The 17408-nt window shown below is 55.6% G+C and overlaps 1 protein-coding gene across 2 annotated transcripts; it reads right to left on the bottom strand.

Annotated features, from left to right (window-relative positions):
- Positions 1-49: 49 nt before the first annotated feature.
- MAN2C1 (mannosidase alpha class 2C member 1) lies at positions 50-15575 on the bottom strand. Of its 2 annotated transcripts, none has more exons than XM_062000682.1 (26): positions 15478-15575; positions 14964-15089; positions 14269-14392; positions 13328-13398; positions 12986-13163; positions 12320-12509; positions 11708-11814; positions 10830-10940; positions 10268-10360; positions 9790-9906; positions 8988-9083; positions 8536-8681; positions 8001-8124; positions 7266-7387; positions 5065-5150; positions 3634-3804; positions 3271-3353; positions 3013-3107; positions 2785-2889; positions 2444-2600; positions 2000-2143; positions 1776-1885; positions 1127-1206; positions 855-1000; positions 677-780; positions 50-600 (listed from the first exon to the last, which is right to left on the bottom strand). In XM_062000682.1, the coding sequence occupies exons 1-26, from the start codon at positions 15567-15569 to the stop codon at positions 483-485; spliced, it is 3096 nt and encodes a 1031-aa protein (XP_061856666.1). In that variant the 5' UTR covers positions 15570-15575; the 3' UTR covers positions 50-482. The 2 variants fall into 2 exon arrangements, with proteins under 2 accessions (XP_061856666.1, XP_061856667.1); XM_062000683.1 differs by having other exon boundaries at positions 14964-15043; positions 15478-15560.
- Between the last annotated feature and the right edge of the window lie 1833 nt (positions 15576-17408).

The raw sequence follows: 17408 nt of genomic DNA, 5'->3' as shown, positions 1-17408 counted from the left end.
GGAGGGGGCAGATCAGTGTGGTTATCTGGAAATAAGAAAAGGCTGGAGCTTGTTTTCATGTAATTCTCTTGTTTACCATGTTCCTTCCCCTTCTGCAAAGGCAGTGCAAGAGGCAGGTGGAGGGAGAGGCGAATGACTGTAGTGTGTCTTTACACTCACTGTTACTATCTGGCCAAGATGAATGCTGAGACAGGAGAGCCACTGAGGAAAGCTGCTGCTCCCCTAACCCCCCAGGGCTGGGGCAGAGCCCCTGTGCAGCCAGCCAGCCTGTCTCACAACCTTAACGATGCTTCAGCTAGTGAGGAACTCAGGGTCTTCTTCCCTGAAGAACACATTTGCCTGTTGGGCGAGGGGGAGGCTCTGTTCTTCCCTGTTACCACCACCTCCTTGCACAGCTCTGGGACTGGGGAAGCCTCAGGCTAGGATCTGAGCCCGCAGTGTTGGTACCAGTTGCTGCAGCAGGAGTACGGGTGAGGGCAGCATCACTGGCGCAGGAGCAGGAGGACGGAGAGCAGGCGGAAGGGCGTGAAGGAGAGGCTGAGGCCACGCTGCTCCAGCGGCAGGCGGCCCCCAGCACACGGCCGCTCCAGGAGGTCGCAGCTGGGGAGGAAGGTGGTGGTGAGGCCAAGGTGTCCACTCCCCATCCCCACACCCCATGCCCGCCTCGGGGACTTACAGCATCGCCTCCTGAACAGGGAGGGAAGTCTGGAGCCAGGCGACCACCGTGCTGCCATGTGCCTCATACAGCCGAACCACCACGGCTCTGGGTCTGTCCTCAGCCTTGGAATGGGCACATTCACCCTTAACAATAGCACCTGACCCACCCCCCCTCCCCATGCTGCCCGGGCACCTGCCTGCTTGACAGTCTCCAGCACGACCGCGGGTGAGCTGACAGAAAAGGCGCTCCAGGCCCGGCCCGGGGCAGAGCCGGCCGGCACGGCCTGCAGGGGCACGTTCAAGCTGTAGGCACGCTGGATCACACCTGCATCCTGGAAAGAACCTGCAACACAGGAACCTCCAGCCAGCCCTGGCACACGCACAGCCAGAGGCACGCTGAGCCCCAGGCTCGCTGGGGGATCCTCCAGCCTGCCTGTCCCTGCAGGGCCCAGCTCTGCCGGTCACTTACCCCAGTGAGGCATCACAGCGTAGGTGAACTGGTGGTGCCCCATGTCTGCTGTGGCATCGGGGGACTTGGGTGCTCTCAGCCTAAGGCAGCAAGAGGTAGGTGAGACTGGTGTCTGGGTAGCAGCCCTGTCACCCAGTGCACAAGCCAGACAAGCACGGTGATAAGACCACTGTCTCCCCAACACTGTCTCAAGCCTGGGCCCTGAGGTGGAAGCCATCATGCTGACAGTCAACTGACCCTGGACAGTCCCAGAAGCTAAAAGATTTGAAGGGTTTTTTTCTGTGAAACTATTGGTTGATGGAGTCAAATATGTAGAGTTTCTCTTGGCTTGGTCTGCATCTTTAACAACTCTTTCTTCCCTCTCCTTGAGCCCCCTCTCCTGAAGTACCTTTTGGCCAGCAACAGAAAAAATTACTTGGGGAAAATGATCTCTCCTGAATTATCTATGAGCCTAATTCAGAGGAATTAATTAAAATTGACCTTTTAAGTCAGACAAAAGTTCTTAGATGACAACCAGACACTTATAGTAATGCCAGACTGTTTTCTTAACTCTGCACATTCTGGACCAGGCATTGCCTTTACTTCCAAGAGACACCTCGGAAGACAAAGTGACTGCTGGAGCTCCAGCTTCACCCCAACCCTGACTCACAGTGAGAGGCTGAGGACGTTCCTGTGGGCCGATGCCCCGTACTTGCAGTCGTTCAGCAGAGCCACCCCAAAGCCATGCTCAGACAGATCCATCCACTTGTGAGCCCACACCTGCAGGAGGCACCAAGGGCCACATTCACCACGAAGAGCTATGCCTGGGAGCAAAAGCAGCCCCAGCATGGGAGGAGCAGCTCAGCCCTGGCACCAGAACAGCTTTCCTCACACCTCAAATCGAGCCCAGTCCCAGGATGTGTTCCAGTGTGTTGGCCGCTGCAGGTGACCAAACTGGATCTCATAGGTGGCATTTGTGCTCCGGACCTCCACAGGGAATTCTACCTTCAGGAACTTGTGAGCCTCTTTCCACTCAACCTAAACATGATAGCAGAAGGATGTAACCAGGGCAGGCTCACAGGCAGAGGCTGCACTTCCCCTTCCCCATTGCGCAGCAGCCAGCTCACACCCAGGCACAATTACACCGCACTACAGCCTGAACACAGAACTCGTGGGTCTCTCTTCCACCTTTGTCCCCCCGTACCCCCATCCTCAGGCTGCTTTCCCTTAAGGCAGCAGAGGACAGGCAGTGCTGGGCTCCAAGGAAGGAGGTTTGTGCCCCCAGGGCCCTGTCTGCTCTGCACAGATGTCTGTATCAAGTGGCAGCCGCTGCCCAACCTGAGTCAGGAAGCGGAGATAGGGGCACGTGGCATCCAGGATGATCTCCTGGGTCAAGGTGCTGCCCTTCCCGATCTGCAGGGAGAAGCGTGCACACCCCCGCAGGCCTCCAGCCATCGTGATTTCCAGAGGCGTCAGCAGCGTTGTTACTGCCTTCCTAGAGAAAGGGATAAAGGCCTCAGCCTGGTAGATCCAGGCTCCCAAATCCCAATCCAGCCTTTGGCACTTGCTCCTCCAGAGTGAACGCTCTGTTACAGCTTTTGTTACAGCTAAGACTGACAGGGAAGCAAGAAGCTCAGAGCAAAGCCATAACCCAAATGCTGCCTGCACTGCTCCTCTACCTGGTTTCCAAGTGATAATCCATCACATCCCAGGCATCCCAGTACAGGGGAACATCATCAAAGAGTGCAAACTGGTTGGCATAGCAGCCAGCTGAGATTGACTCTCTGGAACAGAGTAGAACAAGATAAAGCAGCATAAGGAGAACTGGCAGTGGAGACTGGCCCAGAGTGAAAAGACCACCCAAGAGAAGTCTGAGCCTTATTCCAGTAACTGAGTGACAGACACACCTCTCAGAATCCACCAGTCGAAGCGAGGTCAGGCGCCCCATAGTGTCCAGGCAGACTGCAATCACCCCATTCTCCATGGCAATGGAACCATCCTCCTGGGGAGGAAGGGCAGAAAGGGATTTCACAGACCCATATCTGCAGGAGTCAAGTGCCCCAGTTGCAAATCTAGTGTGCAGACTTGCTGTGTGCTGGATTCCCTTGATTTGTCCCAAATCAGCCTTTGATGCAGGGAACAAGGATCACTGCCACTATGCTTACCTGCTTCCTCACTACCACAGGCTTTGGGGGCAGTGATGGCTCCCTCACTATAGCATAGCCCATGCTGGGGACTGTCACCAGAGCTGCAAAGCAAAGAGGTTGTGTTCCAGCACTTGCCCCAGACCTAACCTTAAGTCACACTGTGCTGACCTGCTGCTCCCCTGTCAGACCTACCACTTCCTTTCATATCCTACTCCTCTTCATAGTTTGGAGGCAACTTGAAGTGGAATAAAATCCCAAGGAGAGATTCGACAAGTCAGTAAACCCTCCCCAGGGCAGGGGGAGGCAGAGTATTTCTTTGTTAGCTGTCTCTGCCCTTGTAAGAAACCCTGATACATGAGTTAATTCCTATGTTAGACATACCTAAAGACTCTGCTCCAGATGGCCCAGTCCTGGAGATCACCTCAGTTCGTTCCCAGGGCAAGGTGTTCAACACGAGGGTGCTCTCAGTGCTGTCTGCCTGGGGCTGCAGCAGCTCCCTGCACAAGGACTGCACAGCCTCCTCCTGCAGCTGAGCACCAGCCCTGCGGATCTCTGAGTAACAGAAAAGCCCAAGCTGGATCCAGCCAGACTGTTCTGAGAATTTCTGGCACTCCTAACCAATGAGCACACACTTGAGCTACTTCCAAGCACAATTACTGATTATCACTTATTATTATTATTATCTACTAATGAGTAATTAAAGTTTATAATTGTTCTTAACTTTGCTGGTATAAGATTACAATGAGTGATGCCAGTTATGCTTGAGGGCAGAATGGCTCTTCAGAGGAACCTGCCCAGGCTGGATTGATGGGCTGAGGCCAGTTGCATGAGGCTCAACAAGGCTAAGGGCCAGGTCCTGCACTTGGGCCACAACAAACCCAGGCAATGCTACAGGCTTGGGGCACAGGGGCTGCAAAGCTGCTGGAGGGAAAGGACCTGGGAATGTTAATCAACAGTGGCTTAATGTGAGCCAGCAGCGTGCTTAGGTGGCCAAGAAGGTCAATGGCATCCTGGCCTGTGTCAGAAATAGTGTGGCAGCAGGACCAGGGCTGTGATTATGTCTCTTTATTTGGCACTGGAGAGGCCACAGCTCGAGTGCTGTGTTCAGTGTTGGGACCCTCACTTACAAGAATGACACTGAGGTGCTGGAACATGTGGGGAGATAGATAATGGAGCCAGGGAAGCACAAGTCTGATCAGGAGTAGTTGAGCGAGCTGGGGGTGTCTAGTCTAGAGAGGAGGAAGCTGAGGGGAGACATGATCCTTCTCTGCAACTGCCTGACAGGAGGTTGTAGTGAGATGAGGGTTGGTCCCTTCTCCCAATCACAAGAGACAGGACAAGAGGAAATGGGCTCAAATTGCACGAGAGGAGGTTTAGATTGGACATTAGGGAGAACTTTTCCCCTGAGAGGGTTGTCAGCCCCTGTCCCAGACTGCCCAGGGAGGTGGTGGAGTCCCCATCCCTGGAGATACTGCAAAGCCGTGTAGCTGAGGTGCTGAGGGACGTGGGTGGCCGTGGCAGTGTGAGGTGAGGAGTTGGACTCAAGGAGCTTAAAGGTCTTTTCCAACCAAAACAATTCTGTTACTCTAACTAGAAAACTGCAGTGCCACCACAAGTGCTTGTGGGCAGCAGGGAGCAAATCTTTGCTGGTGCCTACCCTGGCACGCCAGCAGCAAAAGCCTGTTAAGTCAGCAGCACTGTAGCCACATGCCCACACGGGCCTGGCCTGCAGCACCCAGTGCTGCAGTGTCTGCAGCCACAGCACGCAGGGTCCACTGGGCTCCAAGGGCAAGTGTCAAACCCTCTGCTCACCTGTGTAGTGTTGCAGGGCATCCTCAACCACAAGCTGGATACAGCTGCCTGGCAAAACATCATGGAATTGGTTGAGTAGCAATAACCTGAAATGGAGAACAGAATCCAGGTGAGAGGATCAGACTTGTTGTCATGGTTTGACATGACAGCCTTTTCTGGTAAGGGGGAAGGGGCTGTAAAGATGGCTCCTGTAAGAAGTTGCTCGAAACTCTCCCCAGCTCTGAGCCAGACCCACTGCTGGGGCTGAGCAAATCAGACGCCTCCACAATCACTTTTTAAGAAGAAGCCGGAAGAAGAGGCTTCTTCCTCCATCCTCTTCCTGCTTCTTCCTTCTTCTTCTGAACCCTTCTTCTGGCTGGTGGCGGTGCAAGGAGTAGGAACAGTGAGAAAAACAACCATGTTTTTTTCCAAGGTCAGTGAGGAAAGAGAGGAGGAGGTGTGCTGGAGCAGAGACTCCCCTGCATTCTATGGAGAGGACTGGTGAAGCTGAGATTTTCGTTTCTTTAAAGGTCCTGCATCAGCGGTAGAGACTCGTTTTGATAATGAGCCCGTATCAGGGGCAGAGACTCATTTTGATAAAGCTGACCCCAGACCAGGGGCAGCGATTCACTTCACTAAAGGCCCCGAGCCAGGGACAGTCACTATGGCTGAAGGAGACCGTGTCCCGTGGGGGGGAATCCAACAACTTCACTGCAGACCCCAAGACAGGGGCAGTGATTTTCTTCTTTATCACTATGGCCGGAGCATGCCGTGTCCCGAGGAAGGGACTCAATATTGTAACTGTGGGGAGGAACCCACGACAGAGCAGCTCATTAAACTTATGCCCAGAAGAGGCCTTGTCCCGACAGAGGGACCCTGTAACTGCAGAAACTGCAACTGGGGCAAAGAATCCACACCAGAGATAGTCACCAAGGGCTGTGTCCCATGTGAGGGACCCTGTATCGGCAGAAGCTGCGGCTGTTGGGAACAACCCACAGCAGAGAAGTTCGTTAAGGACTGTGTCCCATGGGAGGGACCCCAGGTTGGAGCAGGGGAAGAATGCCAGGAGTTGTCCTCATCTGAGAGAAGCGGCAGAGCCCATCTGTGAGAGACTGACCACATCCCCCACTCCCTGCCCCCCTGAGCCGCTGAAGGGAGAGGAGGTAGAGATATCGGGAGCAGTGAGCTGGGCCCGGGAAGAAAGGAGGGATGGGGGAGGGAGATCTTAAATTGCTGGGTGTAATTTTCTCATCATCCTACTCCCTTTTTGCTTTTATTCCATTCTGTTTCTTGTAGAATAAACTTTCCTCTCTAAGTTGAGTACTGGAGTCTGTTTTGCAGCGAGCCCCCCCTGCCCTTGTCTCAATCCACAACAACCTTGCTTATCTTTTTACTCCCATTTTGCTGGGGCCTCTGCCATCCTAATGAGGGTGGGGGCGAATGGGGGCAGTGAGCGAGAGACTGTCATGGTGCTGCTGTGCTGGCTGGGTCAAACCACGACACTTGTCCTGGCTCACAGTCCTCTCTGCATGATGGACAAACTTAGTAACTGTCCCTTACCTTCCTGTTAGCAAAATCTTGAGAGAAAATGATTTTTCCAGTGCACCCTTTAATCCCTTTATGTTAGGGCATATCAGCTGTCACCTTAGTAAACCATAACCACACGGAGTAACATCAAAGGCTACCAGACATACCCTTGCACTAGTTCAGAGAAGTCAAAACTGGGAGAAATAACCTTTGGTCAGAAATGAAGCTTCCAGTCAGAAGAGCAGTGAGGCTTGGGAGACATCTTCCAATATGAGACTGGAGCAAAGCACTCAGTCACTTCCCAGGTAAGCGCTGACCAGTTTATGGAAGAGCTGCAAAGCTGAGTCTACAAAGGTCCCTACATCTCAACTGTGCACCACTCTCCCACCTGCCCAACAGGCAGCTCAAACGAAGTCAGGCCATGGGCAGTCATCCTTCTGCCTCCAGCTGACCAGGGCTGAGAGGAACTGCCCATCTTCCACTATCAGCTCACTGAGCTGCCCAGTAATGGCCCACACCAGCTCAATCTGCCTAGTCTAGGCTTATTTTGGTGCAAGGATTTCTACCCAGAGCCAGCCAGGGAACAAGGAGCTGTAGGGGATGTGGAGCGGTACTCCAGGAGCTCAGGTTGAATTCCCCAAGTCTCAGTACATCCTGTTGTGGCTCCACTGCTGTCCCCAGAGGCCCTCCCTCACCTCCAGAGCCGCTGCAGCTGGCAGACAGGATACAGGAAGGCGTCGTCCCGCGCTGCAGCCAAGGTGCTGAGCACCTCCACGTCATGCAGGATTCGCTCGCACTCCCGATTCCCCTTCTTTATCTGGTGTCAAAGCCAGGAGAGGAAGAAGATGGTTAGGAAACTGGTAGCTGGATGTGGATCTGTCACGTTAGCAGCAAAACTCCCTTCCAGTGCAGGTTGGTTATCTAGAGCTGTCATGAGTTTGCCATTACCAGTGAGTGGGTTTTTTTGCCAGAGATCAGCCTGAAAACGCCAGCAAGGGAGACAGCTTCCCTGGGAACCACAGAACTGTTTCAGCTGGAAAAGACCTTTAAGATCAAGTCCAATCACTAACCTCACACTGCCAAGCCCACCACTAAACCATGTCCCTGTCTCTGTGCACTTTCTCTTCCTTCCTCTGATGCTTCACCCAAGCTCAGCAACTATCTGCTAAAGTGAAGGACACGGCAGCTGTTGCCTAAAGGGACACTGCTCTGTCCAGGCTTCCTCCTCATCCATTGAAGGAAGTCCGACACTAGATCTGCCTTTTAGAGTGTTGGCTACAAGGTGGTTACCACTGCTGAGACCTAAAGGGTACTTTAGGACTGTCTGAACCCTGGAGCCAGATGAGCAGTGACAAGGAGAACCGAGAACAGCCACCTTCCCAGGGCGCTGGGGGAAAGGAAGCTGCTGCCCCTGACCTGTGAGCAGTCACCTGGGCCTGGGTAGTGTAGGTGCCATTGTGCAGCTCGAGGAAGAGCTCTCCCACCCACGTGCACAGTTGTGATGACTCCTCCTCCAGCACAGAAAAGAGTCGGTTGGGACTGGAGAGCTGAACTCTGTGGGAGAGACACACTGACAGCCATCAGCCAGAGGGAGGGCTTGTCACACAGGTAGCCAACCAGAATAGTAACAGCCCCAGAAACAAAGCCTCAGAAACACTAACACAACCACATACAGCATTCCCCTTGACCTCCTCTCACTGCCAGGCACTGATGCTGTGCTGGCCACTCACCCTGTGGCTCTGCTGAGGGACTGCAAGCAGCCCAGGGCTGTCCCATGCTCCTGTTCTTACAGCTCTTGTTGGTGGAGAGACTGTCTCCCTGGCAATTCTTCCTAGCCCTCTGCTTGCCCTGCTTGCTCCTTGCCCTCTGTCAAACACTCTTTCTTTTGGCACTGCTGAAGGTCAGGCCCATCTCAAAACAGTGCTCCTGCAAAAGAGGGAGGTAGGAAGGGAGCTCTGCTCTCACCTTGGCAGCCCATCTGTATCACTCATTCTCTTCATCCTGTCCAGCATCTTCTGCGTAGGGCCCCCTCCTCCATCTCCAAAGCCAAAGAGGAAAGCGCTGTGGTTCACAAGTCCTTTGTCCTTGTTGTTCTTCACTGTTTTGAGCATCTAGAGGCATTTTTAGACAGCTACAATCCCTTGGCACTCAGCCCCATCTCCACACAAGAAAGCCAGGTCAGCCTTTAAGGATAAAGCTTAGTTCTGTTCCTCTTCCTCGGCCCAAACCGCCAACATCGGGCATGGGCACATCTCTGATGCAGGCACCTGACTGCCAGGCACCCAAACAGCCTTCGTCCAGCAATGCTGCCAGCTATCCCGCTCCCTTCTGAGGCAGTGCCCTCTCCCAGAAGTCTCAGAGGTGGCCCCAAGGGGTTGGCACTGCACTTTATGTGCAGGTCTGAGATCCACACTCACCTCCTCCACTCGCCCGTGCATCCCATAGGAGTCACCAGGGGGGAAATGAGTCAGGACTCGGGAACCATCGATGCCTTCCCAGAAAAAGGTGTGGTGCTGGAGGAGAGCCCAAGGACAGTGTGCTGTCTTGTACAGCCCCCAGGGACCACACAGCACCAAAATGCTAAAGCACAGCCCCACCATTCCCAGCAGTTCCCAAAATGAAATTCCTCTGCTCATGCTGGCAGCAGAGAGAAATCCATCCTTAGCTCAGTGTTTCAAGGCTACCAAAGCCATCTCCCTGCCAAACATCTGCATGGAGGGCTCAACTCAACCACATCAGCACAGACCTTGTGCACTAAAAGCCCAAGCTGTCACACAGACCAGCACACTTGTTGCCAGAGGTGCACAGGGACAAGCACTTCAGAACCCCCTGGGGATTCAAACTGGGCCTTCACTTTCTCCAGGGGGTTGCAGGACGCCCTAACAGGTCAATGCAAGGACAACACACGAGCAGGGGACAGCAGAGGAGTGTCTGGGTTTGCTGTCTGCCCGACCTGCACGTAGGTCACAACTTTGTATCTGGAAGAAGAAAAAGTCTGTAGGCCACAGGCCCAGTTGGTATCTCTAACCATGTCCTTCCTGTCCCTTAAAGCCTGACAGGACATCACTACCACCACTAACCGGTGGCTTTTGGAAGGAACAGCCTGTGTCAGGTAAGCTGAAGGACTGGTTCAACCTGTGGAACCAACAGGTCCAGCCCTGCAGACAGGCTTCAGCAACCGCAAATCCAGCTGCTGGGCGGAGGGGAAGCACTGCTCACCGGGAAGGTGTTCACCAGGTTCCAGCTGAGCTTCTGCGTGAGGAACCGCTGGATCCCACAGCCACGCATCAGCTGGGGCAGCTGGGCTGAGTATCCAAACGTGTCCGGCAGCCAGAACTGGGAGCAGCAGCAGAGGGAGAGAACACATGGGTCACACGCCGCAACCTGAGCTCGTGGAGGGTTTCTTGGCAGTCAGGCTCTCAGCCCCTCTTGCAGAGAGGATGTGCTAGATAAGGAGGAAATCTAGAGACCTTCCAGGGAATAACAACCAATACAACCAAGGCCTGGGGCTGTGCTAACTGTCATGACACATGGGGGAGTAGACAGTTACTCATCAGAACCTTAGCTGCAAAAACCAGGCCAATGAGAAGCACCTGAACATCCTATCTGCCAGGCAAGCCAGAGAGAAACCCTCAGGCATAGCAAGGGCTGGAAGGAGAAGGTGTGCAAGGAAGATGTGCTGGAAAAGAGCAAGTACCTCTGAGCAGATCCGGCCAAACTGCTCCTGGAAGAAGCGTTGTCCCTGGAGGAACTGCCGCACCATGGCCTCCCCACTGGGCAGGTTCCCGTCCTGGAGGGCACAGTGAGCCAGGCACCCGGGGAGGGGAGGTCAGGGGGCACAGGGGGTCCAGGCAGTGAGCCAGGGACCTGGCGAGGGGAGGTCAGGGGGCACAGGGGGTCCAGGCAGTGAGCCAGGCACCAGGGGAAGGGTGGGCTTGGGAGGACCCCATTTCTACCCACTGCCATCCAGACCCAGCAGATATTGGGAAAGATGTGGACAGAGCTCAGCAGAGGACAAAAGGAGGAACAGAGCACAACCAGTCCAGACCAAAGCTCTGCTCCTGAGGAATGAGATGATGCAGGAGGGAGTATTTTTGTGAGGCTAGACACTGCAGAGAGCTGCAGCTTTCTGGGTCCAGAGGCCACCACCAATCAGAGTGGCTCAGCGAAGGCCCTGCTTCCCGCCTCCAGTGCCAGGCCCTGTCCCAGAGGGATGGTGCAGGGAGGGTGCAGTGAGCCAGGCTCACCGTGCATCTCACCATTTCCACCCACGTGCCTCCAACAGGAATGAACTGTCCCTTGGCCACGAAGTCCTGAATCTGTGCGTAGAGCCCAGGGTACCAGCTGCGCACCCACTCGAACTGCTGTGCCTGCAGAGCACAGAGATGAGCCCCAGCCCCCTGCATCGCCCACACCTGCAGCTCCCCGCTCTGCAACTGCTTGGGGCACTCTCCGCCACTCCCTGGCCCCTTCTGAGTCACAGCAGAGAAGTGACACGCACGAGCAGCAGCACAGCTCCCCAGAGAGACATCATCAAATCACAGAGTTACAGAATGGGGGGGGTTGGAAGGGATCATCCAGTCCAACCCTAAAGCAGGTTCACCTAGATCAGGTCAGAGGGATGTGTTCAGGTGGGCTTGGAAACCTCCAGAGAAGGAGACTCCACACCCTCCCTGTGTAGCCCGTGCCAGGACTCCCTCATCTAAACAGGAAATAAGCTTTTCCCTGTGTTTAAGTGAAACATTTTGTGTTCCAGCCTATGCCCATTACCATTTTTTTTCTCTGGTGTCCAGGAACAGGACAGTGTTGCCCTAAACTCCTGACATTCTCCCTTTAGATGCCTATAGGGTTAATGAGATCCCCCCTCAGTCTCCTCTTCTCTAGACTAAATAGCCCCAGTTCTCGCAGCCTTTCCTCATAAGATGTTCCAGTCCCCTGATCATCTTGGTGGCCCTGCTCTGGACTCTCTCCAGAAGTTCTCTGTCCCTCTTTAGCTGGGGAGACCAGAATTGGATTCCAGATGAGGCCTCACCAGGGCAGAGCAGAGAGGGAGCAGAACCTCCCTCAACCTGCTGGACACACTCTTTTTAATATACCCCAGAATGCCATCAGCCTTGTTGTCCAGGAGGGCCCTCACCTGGGAGCAGGCGAAGGTGAGCTCTGGGTTGTGCTCCATCAGCCGCAGCACCGTGGCCCAGCTCCGTGCGCACTTCCGGACCGTCTCCTCGTAGGGCCACAGCCAGGCTGGGGACAGACACAGCCCCGCAGGGAAAACATCACCATTGGCAGGGCCATGGCTGGGCTGGGGCACAGACAAGGCCCTGCCATGGTCAGCGCTCCGCATGAGCTCCTTGGGGACGGGGGCTCTGCTGCCTTTTGTGGATCACCAGGGGAAATGCCTGAGCAAAATGCTGTTCTGTGACTGAGTGCCTGTCAGTGACACAGCCTGGGGCCTCCAGCTCCCGCTTCTCCTGCTGCCTTCCTGTCCAGAGCAAAACCCCTCCAGGGTCTGGAAAGCGAGGGGTGAAGACCAACTACAGTCTGCAACCTGCCCCACAGCAGCAGCCCCATCCGTGCCCCACATGGCCCAGGTAGCCAGCCACACCTTCCCCGGCCTCATTGACAGACCCTCTGTACGGCAGCACAGGGAGCCCTCAGGGCACAGCAACCAGTGCCTGGAGCTCGACGGCAGCCAGCTCTCCCCTTGGGCCTCCATATCAGCAGAGAGGGAAGGCTGGGCTGCTCTCACCAGAGTCAATGTGGCAGTGGCCCACAGCATGGATGGTGTGCTGGCTCTCGCCGTTCCGCTGGCTGAAGATGGCCGCAGCCAAGTCACGGGCAGCCGAGAAGGTGGAGGGGTCCGTAACGTCACACATGTTGACCATCTGGTTGGCAGTGTACAGTGCCTGGAAACTCCTCTGGTTTTCCTCCCCGAGGAGCTGGGGTCAGAAGTGATAACAGCTTGACTCTGAGTTCAGCACATCCTCTGGCACAGAGCAGTTGCCTGGACCAGCTCAGATGGGCCTGCTGAGAGAATCTGCTACCTCCTTCCAACATCTGACTGCCAGGGGTGCCAGGTAAACCATGGCCCTGCTTTACAGACACAACCATACGATTTTGCTCATGTGCTTTCTAAAGCCAGGTTACACATCCATCCATCCCAGGGGGCTCTGGTCTAACAGATCCTGCCTTGGAGCAGAAAGTGGATGAAAAAAACACCTGTGGCTTCTACCTGTTCAGCTTTCTCCTATTCTAGACAATGTCAACTGTGCTAAGCATCAGGAGCAAACATTTTCTCCTCTAGGGCCTCCTGGTGAGAGGAGACAGGTCATGGAATGGCAGGAGAAGGAGACAAAACGAAGTTGTGGAAGGAGGTGGAAAGGGTGAGAAACAGGAAGAGAATGAGCTCACAGACCTGGGCCATGTCCAGCAGTATTTCCAAATCCATCAGCAGTTCATAGACGTCCCTGTTGAAGACAACGAGCTCGGCCTTGCTCAGGGTGAACCTCCTGTCAGGGTCTGGAGGGGCAATCATGCTGCCCTGGCCAGCTCCAAAGAGGCCGTTGCAGGCCAGCTCCACGTACAGCGTCAGGCTGCGGAGCACACAGACACCATCAGCCAGGGAAGTCCGCTCTCCTCCCTGCGCTGCGACCAGCCCAACCTGCACAGCACCTGCAGGGGTATCAGCCTCTTGGCTTCCGACACGAACCACCTCTGGTGGGAGCTCTCCAGGACTCCAGCCAGGTTCACCACTCACCTGTGGGGCTCCCACTCTTTCAGGCTGCTTGTCAGGATATAGCTGGTCTTCTCCCCTTCCTTAGTCAAGCCCTGAAGGGGAAGATAGCTCATTTAACGTACATCTTCAGAGGTATCCAAACAGTGGGCTGGATGGGCAGGGCAAGACACATCCAGCTGTTTGGAAGGGCCTGGTCCCACATTCCGTGGGACAATGCTTCCTGCAAGAACCACCGTCAGGGAAACCACTGCTGCCCCCGCAGCAACACAAGCCCTGCAGGCACCACCACGCAGCAGCAGAGGGTAAAAGGTCACCCAAGCCATTCCACCACCCCAAGGCAGGACTAAAGGTGACATGTGTGACAAGTCCGTCCCACTGTTCTTGACAACGGTGGAGATTCACATCTCAGGCTCAGTGCTTGTCTTTCCCTCTTCCAGGACAGATTTGCTATGCCTAAGCAAGGGATTTTCAGCTGTAACTGGTTTGCAGATCAAAATTTTAACTCCTGGCAAGGGAGAACCTCCAGCAAACAGATTCAAACTCCCTAGACTTGCCTTTCCAGGCTGAACTCTGGAAATAGCCCACAGCAGCAGCCCTCTCTCCCCACTCTATGCAGAAGACTCCTCACAACCACTGCCCTTCTCTGCACAGCAGCTTTTCCCATATTTAAAGACAGGTCTCCTATTGCCTCAGGGATTACCACTGGAGCCTAAAGAACTCTGCAACTACATTCTCCTATTTTTCTTCATGACCACTCCTGTCTAGACCTGAAACTGTTCTTGCTCATCTCCTGCTGGTACACATGCTATTTTATATCCTTCAACACAAGTATACACTCCTCTGAAGAGTAAGGGCACAACAAACAGGAGGGAGTTTCTTCTACTGTCCCATTGCAGAAGGCTAAGGGAGATAGCCACTCTGTACACAGCAGCCTGGCACAGCTCTGACCCACACCCCCTTACCTGGACAGGTTGGGCATCTCGCCACACCAGGCCCTCCCCATCGCTCTCCCACACGAAGTGCACTTCCCGCCCTGCCCATGCCATGGGGATGCTCAGCTCCACCTTAAACCAGCATGTCTCCCACCTGGAAGAGAACAGGCAGCTATCTCAGCCCGCTGCTGAGACCTTCTCTCAAGGTATGCCACAACTCCTCAGGGTCTCCATGGAAAAGGCAGAGCAGGGACTGCACCCAATCCTTGAGGCAGGCTCATGCCTAGGCTACAAGGAGGCTCCTGGCAGGTAAGGAAGCTCAGAAGGGAGCACACAAATTCTGTGGTGTTGGCCCAACCCAGAGGAACAGAGTATCATTGTGTCTTTGATCACTGCTAGGAAGGGAACACAATCTTCTTCCTGCCCTGACAAAGCATACAGGTGTCATACAGAAGCATCAGGGTCACAATCACAACTACACTCATGAGCTCTCAGCAGAAAGGATTGATAAACTTGGCTCCTTCCTGGAAACAGATACATCTCGGCCTGTTTCCTCCCAAAGCACTTCTGGGCAGACACCTTCTACCTAAAACATGCAACAGGGAAAAGGATTATCATCTCCTTTCTTTGCCACTGAGAGCTTGTGAGGATTCAAACACACAACTGACTGAGATGAGAGCTCCAGCCCCCCAGCTATCACCGCATCACTGAAACCTGCTACTCACGTGGGCCCGAAGGAGTCTCCTGGTTTGGCGGGTCTGAAATCCTGCCCAACGGCCTCCTCGTACGGGATGCGCCGCGGGGTCTGAAAGCAGGAGACCGACGTTGGTGGGCAGCGATCCCCAAAAAGCCTGCGGTTGGAGACGGCCGGGACACCATTAATAAGGACAGTCCGACAGGGAGCTGCCCTAGGGATGGGGATGGGGAGCAGCCCTGGCGGTGGGGACTGGGAGCACTCCGCTCCCCTAGCACGGCTGTACCACCCCGCTGTCACTCAATACCCATCCGTTCCGTCGAAGGGGCCCGTCGGCGCATGTCCCCGGGGGCAGCCCTGCCGAGGAGGGCTGGGGGGCAGCGGCCGTGCCCCGAGGCTGAGCCCCGGGCGGTGCGTGTGCCTCTGTTCGCCACGAGCGGGGCCGGCAGGGAGTCGGCGAGCGGGGCCGGGGGACACGGACACACGAGACGGGAAGCAGGGTGGGGGCAGAGGGGCCCGGGGAGGGGGACAGCCCCGCCGCCCACCTGCCCCGCAGGTTGCAGTCGGTGAAGTAGGTCTGGGAGAGGAACTTCTCAACCCGCTCCAGGGCCGTGCGCCGGTGCTTTCTGGCAGCCATGGCGGCGCAGCCCTGCGCATGCGCGGCGCCACGCGCCCCTTCCCAACCCGCTCCGCGCCGTGCGGCGCCTGCGCGCGGGGCCGATGTGCGGGGCCTGCGCGCGGGGCCGATGTGCGGGGCCTGCGCGCGGGGCCGATGTGCGGCGCCTGCGCGCGGGGCCGATGTGCGGGGGCGATGTGCGGGGCCTGCGGCCGGGGCCTGCGCGCGGGGCCGATGTGCGGGGCCTGCGGCCGGGGCCTGCGCGCGGGGCCGATGTGCGGGGGCGATGTGCGGGGCCTGCGGCCGGGGCCTGCGCGCGGGGCCGATGTGCGGGGCCGATGTGCGGCGCCTGCGGCCGGGGCCGATGTGCGGGGCCGATGTCCGGGGGAGATGTGCGGGGGCGATGTGCGCCGCGGGGGCCGGCGGGCACGGCCGCGGAGCCGCCCCGAGCTTCCTGCCCTGCCCCCGAGCAGCTGCCTCCTTCCCCCTTTCCTCCGAGGGCCCCGAAAAGGCGTCTCCGTCACCGGCCCTGCCGCCCCCTGTCGCTCCCTCCCAGCCGCAGGAGGAAAAGGAACCGCCAGTTACTGCCGTCGCAAAACACTGTGGTTCCCTTTAATTTTACTAAATTCACGGGAAATCAGGGTGGGGACCTGAGTGTCTCCTCTCTGGTCCCTCAGCCTAAGCAATTCTGCACCCACCTCTCGTCCTCCTCACTCCTTATTCCCTCAGAAGCACCCCAGAATTTCAGAGCGTATGAGCGGGGAGGAAGGAAGAATCTGTACCACAACGATTAGCCCTGATATTTTAATGGAAATACTGCAGTAGAGTCGAGTTTACAACAGTTGTATAGAAATCACATGGATTGTGGGCCGAGGATCACGTTACAGAATACAAAAAGCAAGTTCAAAGTAAAAAGAAGGAAAAAAAACCCCAAAACCAAACCTCTGCTATTGCACAGGCTGGGGGCAGAGCTGGGATGTCGGAGGGAGGGCAGGCGGCCGCTGGAGGCAGAGGTGTCCCTGCGGGCTGTCCTGGGCATCCACGCCAGCCCCCCTCGCACTCAGTGACATGTAGGCACAGACTCCTGGGACAAGACATCCACCAAGCAGCAGCTGTTAACTTCCACGCTGGTCTACAGTCTAAATCACCCAAGATCTTCACTTCCAGATCACCTTGAGCATACAACAGCAAAAAGCAAAAGGGGGAAATGGAGAGCGGGGGAGTGCGCATGAAAGCTTTGGCATGGAAGAGGACATGCCAGAGCCCCTTCTTGCCTGGTTACAGCAATGGAGAAACGAGGAGGGTGACTTATTGCTGGCAAAGTGTGAGTATTCCCCGCTGAGCTCTTCCCTCTCTCCATAGGAGGGTCCCATTCAAGATGTGCTTGCCACGCTTTGGCTGCAAATACGTAGCGGGCTCTGGGGCTGCACACTCTCCTGGCTGCAGAAGGGCCGCAGAGGCACACATCCCCTTCCAGACCCACAGAAGGGAGAGAAGCTCCAGTGCCCAGAGGAGAGAACCTGCTGTCTTGGAAAAGAAAACTAAGAAAAAAAAATATAAATCCCTGTGAGAGATTTAAGGGGGAGCAAACCACTGCTCATGGCTCCCCAGCCATTCCGGGGTGCTTACAACTGGCAGCATGGGCTTGTGCAAGGCAAGTTGCCCCCTTTGAGGAGGAGAGACAGTGCAGTTGTGTCTGTCCTGGTTTATGAAGTCTGTGCCAACTTATTTTGTTTTTAAAATCAGAATCTTTCCCTGCGTTTTAAATATCTGCCAGTGCTAAACTTCTATGCTTAAAAAAAATATATATCCCGTATGTGGATTCCGCTAGCAAAATGCACCAAGACCTGCCCCACACCC

This window comes from Colius striatus, chromosome 7, assembly GCF_028858725.1.
Source record: "Colius striatus isolate bColStr4 chromosome 7, bColStr4.1.hap1, whole genome shotgun sequence".
Lineage (NCBI taxonomy): Eukaryota > Metazoa > Chordata > Aves > Coliiformes > Coliidae > Colius > Colius striatus.
Note: the sequence above shows the minus strand (reverse complement) of the source record. Positions and strands in the feature narration are given on the sequence as shown.

Excerpts from the sequence above, each read along its gene's own strand:
- MAN2C1 (XM_062000682.1), bottom strand. The coding sequence starts at position 15,569 with ATGGCTGCCAGAAAGCACCGGCGCACGGCCCTGGAGCGGGTTGAGAAG. Across the intron at positions 1,886-1,999 it reads GGGACTGGGCTCGATTTGAG|GTGTGGGCTCACAAGTGGAT; the intron begins GTGTGAGGAAAG and ends TGCCTCCTGCAG. Across the intron at positions 1,207-1,775 it reads AACGTCCTCAGCCTCTCACT|GCTGAGAGCACCCAAGTCCC; the intron begins GTGAGTCAGGGT and ends TTGCTGCCTTAG.